Consider the following 5,000-nt stretch of genomic DNA (forward strand, 5'->3'; position numbering starts at 1 on the left):
TTAGATAATCTAGCTTTGCCTTAACGTTCTAAGCTCGTAAAACACAGTCAGTGATTATTGCGCATATCCTCCAAATATAAAATTTATAAAATTCAAAATTAATTTCTTTGAGAAAACCAATCATTCAACTTTGTTTGTCATTACTCACCACATGTCCTTGCACCAACATGAAAACCAGGATACTCAAAGTGGACATCATTTTAACACATCTGAAAATTCTAAAGCAAAACGATAAATGATAAATGATACGTTAGACTTTATTTGGGACTACCAATTAATCCTTGAGTTTTACCTGAGGTGAGGGGTAGGGGGAGGGGGAGGGTACGGCTACACAAAGGCTACACCTAGTTCTTTCCTATAACCCCTTCTCTAGCTGAGTAATCCAGCACTTCTCTGTTCACAAACATGATTGAATGGAGAAGGGGAATGCTCAGCCCCATTTAGTTGTAATTTATCCTAACCTCGAGCTCTGAAAATGAAATGAAATTTGTCTGTCCTGCAATCAGTAGAGTATGAACGGGGTTCAATCAGTTCCTGAAGAGCACTTCTGGTAAATTCCTGCACAGCCCCATGCTACATTATGCTTTCAGTTCTTGGATAGAGAAAACAATGACAAAAACAATACATTGCCATTGGGAAAACAGATTTGTTTTACGGGGCTGTGCGGAAATTTTGCTGCACTTCCTTCTGACAGCTTTGTTAACAGCATGTTTCCAGTGAAGGTTAAGTCCGATCAAGCAGATTCAGCTTCTTAGACCTCATCTTACTGATACAAGCTTCTGTCGAACGGTTGACATTAAATTATTGTTACAAGAACCCACCTGACACTCCGAATATTCCTATTGGATCACTCTATATGAACCCAGATTTGAATGCTTTCCTAACTTATAAGTTAACCTTGGAGCGGAAGGCAGTATTGGCCGCTGAAATCTCCCTCCTCAAATGAGATCGAAACAAGGCAGCAACAACCTTTAATTCGGCGCACTTTATCGGAAGCCGTTAAAAACGTTGATTGAGCTCGCGCCACCGATATTTGAAATAGGGTGGTTACCAAGCGCTTGACATCGATCGCGTTTCTCTTGCGAGCTAGCTCAACAGATTCTAACATTTAACGACTATTTTGGAACTGCTCAAACCTCCAGATAAGTCTTTCGCTTCCAAAGTTATTAATTTTGGTGTTGTGAATGTTCACACGAAAATTTAATGTAATTAATCGCGGTTACGACATCATACGACAATAAACCTTTGCCTCGGAATTCAATTGCATATTATTAATAAACCTTTGCCTCAGAATTCAATTGCATATTATCAGTGAGAGGTCGGCACCTAGAATTGGATTTCTTTAAATAACCACAATACGATATTTTGCATTTGCTTCCATACATTTCTTTGTAAAACCGGGAAGCCATTTCTTCAGTGCTTTTTGATTGACGTGCGCAATTCGTGAAGTAATATGCCTCTGATTTCTGGTAATGAGGTAAATTAACGATACAATACAATACAATACAAAGACTTTATTTAAACACGATAATTGTTAAAGCGACTACACGCTTGTGGGGTCGTGCGTAAAATGGAATAAAATGAAATGTAGTAAAATACAACAATTAAAGTAGCCTATCAAAATTAGAAGATCTAGAAATATTTAAAATTGGGGTCCTTAAAATTCACTGTCTGTGGAGAAATGGAATTAAAGTTCAAATTTAAAAGTGCCTTTGATTTGTAGGCTAACGAGGAGAGCTGCTTAATGGTTATATTTCTTAAATTTGATTCTTGGAGAAGTGTGTTAAAAACGATAGGTCCTCTTCTGGAAAAACTGTTTTTCATGTAATATGTATTGAATTTTGGTACTTTTATGTTGGCATTACTTCTTAGATTTTTCTTAGTATTCACATCAACTTCTTCGGTGGTATCTAAGATGGATATAGGTAAAGTCTTCTTATCTATTTTGAACATCAGTTTAGCTAAATTAACTTTATATGTGGTTTCAATAGAAGACCATCGAGCTTTGCTTAGTACGTCAGACTTAGGCATATCCCATGGCCAGTTAAAAATTAATTTTGCCGCTCTACAGTGTGAAGACTCTAATGCAATTAGGCCCTCCTTATTAGTAAGGCCGCCCCAGACGGTGATACCATATATAATTGATGGGTAGATTACTTTAAAGTATAAGTCTAGTAGCATGGGTCTTGGTAAGAACAAGCTGCGCTTCAGCATGTTAAGCTTATTTGCAAAGCTGATCTTTAGTGCTTTGACATGGTAGTCCCAGTTAAGTCTATTATCAATATAGACTCCAAGCAGCCTGGTGTGTTTAACCCATCTTATACAATGATTCATCAGTATTAATGACTGTAGTGGACCATTGAAGTTTCCTCGATGAATTAGCATGCCTTCGCATTTCTTGGGGTGAGGCAATAGTTGATTTCTTAAGCACCATAGCTCTAGTTCCTTGAGAGCAGCATTTAGTTCGGCAATAACAATGTCTACGGTGTCTCCGATACAGAACAGGGTGGTATCGTCTGCGTACATAAAAACAGTTGCATTTGTTATATTATCAGGTAGATCATTTGTGTAAAGTGCGAACAAGGTTGGACCGAGGACTGATCCCTGAGGAACGCCTGTATTAATGCGAGCAAAATCAGAGGCTGCGCCGTCAATGACTGTGAACTGTCGCCTCCCCTTTAAGTAGCTGTGAAGCCAAGCAGCCAGGTTGCCCTTGATCCCAAAGTCAATCTCGAGTTTATGCAGCAATATTTTATGCGATACACAGTCAAAGGCCTTTTGAAAATCGACAAAAACCACGCCGACAACTTTACTGTTATCAACCGCTTGTCTCCATTGTTCTGTCAGTTTTATAAGCATTAATTCAGTAGAAAAGCCTTTCCTATAAGCCCATTGGTTTTCAGTGACTAAACTGTGCTCGTGGAATGTATGGTTGACGATTCTCTGAGAGACCGTTGATTCAAGGATCTTGCTGGGTATACTGAGAATAGAAATTGGCCGATAGTTGCTCATGTCGCTCTCATCGTCCTTTTTGTGGATAGGGCTCAGCCTAGCCACTTTCCATCGTTCAAACACGTAGCCAGATCTTAGACTTTCACAATAAATATGGTATAATGGATGGACCAACGCATTCCCGGCAGTTTTTAGAGTTCTAGAAGAAATCTGGTCGGGACCAGTAGCTTTATTCCATTTAAGATCTGATAAATACTTTTCAATTTCGGATTTTGATAAAATAACGTCTTTGATAACAGGAACTGACTTTAATGTTGTGGCAGCGTTGACTTTTGTGAATGAAAAGTTCCTTGTTAGATTAATTCCTATATTAGAAAAGAAAGAATTCATCAGATTTGATTTTTCTTTACTATCGACTGCCAGAGAACCGTCTTCCCTCTTCAAGGGTCCAATAGCCTTTCTGAGTTTTGGTGCAGTGGCATTGCGAAGAAGATTCCAATACTCCGCAGCGGTTTTTATTTCAAGTAGTTGGTTCTTGAAATGTTTAGTTTTCGCCCGACGTACGTCCGTGGTGATTTCATTACGTAATCTTTTGTATTCCTTCCATTTGACCGGATCTTTAGTGCGAGTGGCTACTTTGAATAATTTAAACCGTTTGTTCATCTTTAATCTTATTTCGCTGTTAATCCATGGTGAACAGACGCTGCGAACCTTGACGTCTTTATAAGGGGCATGGACATCACAAACATCGTTGAACAAAAGATTCCAGCCCCAAAGGACGTCGTCTTTGTCTTCGAATATATCTAGTACGTGAAAAGGTATTCGTTCGATATCTTTCTGGAAATCTGGAATGTCACATCTCTTGAAGTTTCTTGAGCGGACAATCTTCGGAGGGGGTCTTTTGGATTTCAACTTCAAAGTAGCGTAAACTAAACTGTGATCAGATATGCCCAATGGCAGCACGCCGCATTGACGAACCATGTTTGCTTTAGTTGTAACAATGAGGTCAATTAGGGACTCCGTTGTGGATGTTATTCTAGTTGGTTGAGAGATAATGTTTTGCATATTGAAGTCTTCAAAGGTCTCTATCAGCTTCTTCGTTTTGCCCAAAGTAGGTATGCCGTCAGGGTCCCTATTTAATAAACAACAGTTAAAATCGCCAAGTATAAAGATGCTGTCAGTTTTAAGCCAAGCTTTTTCGAGGGCTCCACGAAAGCTTTCGAAGAAATTCGTGGACTCTAGCTCAGACCTATAGATTACGGAGAACAGAGTAGTGTTTGTAGGAAATTTAACCTGTATCCAGAGAGCTTCAATGTCTGAGGCTGCCAAATCTCTGCGATGAGTAACGGATAAATGTTCAGCATAATACATGATCACGCCGCCGCCTTTACGTTGAGATCTATCACAACGTATGAATTTAAGACCAGGAATTTGTAGTACATTATCAGGTATTGTGGCGTTTAAATGGCTTTCGCCGATTGCTAGGACATCAAATCTGCAAATTTTCTGTAGAAGACGAATATCTTCTATTTTATTTCGAAGACTGCATACATTGAGATGCGCGATGCGTAGATCGTTGTGCGAAGTATTCAAAGAGGCGGCAAACCTTTCGAGGTAGTCGTCTTTGTGTTGTACACAATCACCAGTGTTATCTGGAACATTGTTTGATAATCTAGCGTCCAGACAGGGTTGGCAAAACCATTCAAAGTTATCCATCAATTGCATAGCTTTATACTGATTAGGCTTAATGTTCCCGCACTTTATGTGAGTCCATCCATTGCATGAGTCACAGCTAACCGCTCTGTGGTTTGTCGCCACAGTCCTGTTGCAAGTAATACATTTATCGGGACCAGGATTCAAGGAGACGTCTCCGGATACACGTATTCGTATAGCTTGGTAGGAGCTCGAAGAATTAGGATAGTAGTTCAGGCGTCTATTGTAATAACCTTTTACGGTGATAGTTCTGCCAAGATGGCGGGTGGACGAGCTAGTTAAGCAAGGATCGTGTAGAAACCTCGTGTTGTAGACCGGCCAGGTAAGTCTGAATT

The 5,000-nt window shown here is 39.6% G+C and overlaps 2 protein-coding genes across 2 annotated transcripts in view; both read right to left on the reverse strand.

Moving 5' to 3' along the window:
• LOC149036246 (uncharacterized) overlaps positions 1-1,035 on the reverse strand; it is a 5,707-nt gene extending 4,672 nt beyond the window's left edge. The window contains exons 1-2 of the mRNA XM_089190667.1: positions 822-1,035; positions 149-218 (exon numbers count right to left, since the gene is read on the reverse strand). Of these exons, the coding sequence (XP_089046793.1) occupies positions 149-199 (51 nt within the window). The 5' untranslated portion in view covers positions 200-218; positions 822-1,035. The remainder of the gene's footprint in view (positions 1-148; positions 219-821) is intronic.
• LOC113671903 (mitogen-activated protein kinase 1) overlaps positions 1-5,000 on the reverse strand; it is a 33,377-nt gene that overhangs the window by 9,727 nt on the left and 18,650 nt on the right. The gene's annotated exons all lie outside the window — the stretch shown is intronic.

This window comes from Pocillopora damicornis, chromosome 12 (assembly GCF_964200805.1).
Source record: "Pocillopora damicornis chromosome 12, jaPocDami1.2, whole genome shotgun sequence".
NCBI classification, from domain to species: Eukaryota; Metazoa; Cnidaria; class Anthozoa; order Scleractinia; family Pocilloporidae; genus Pocillopora; species Pocillopora damicornis.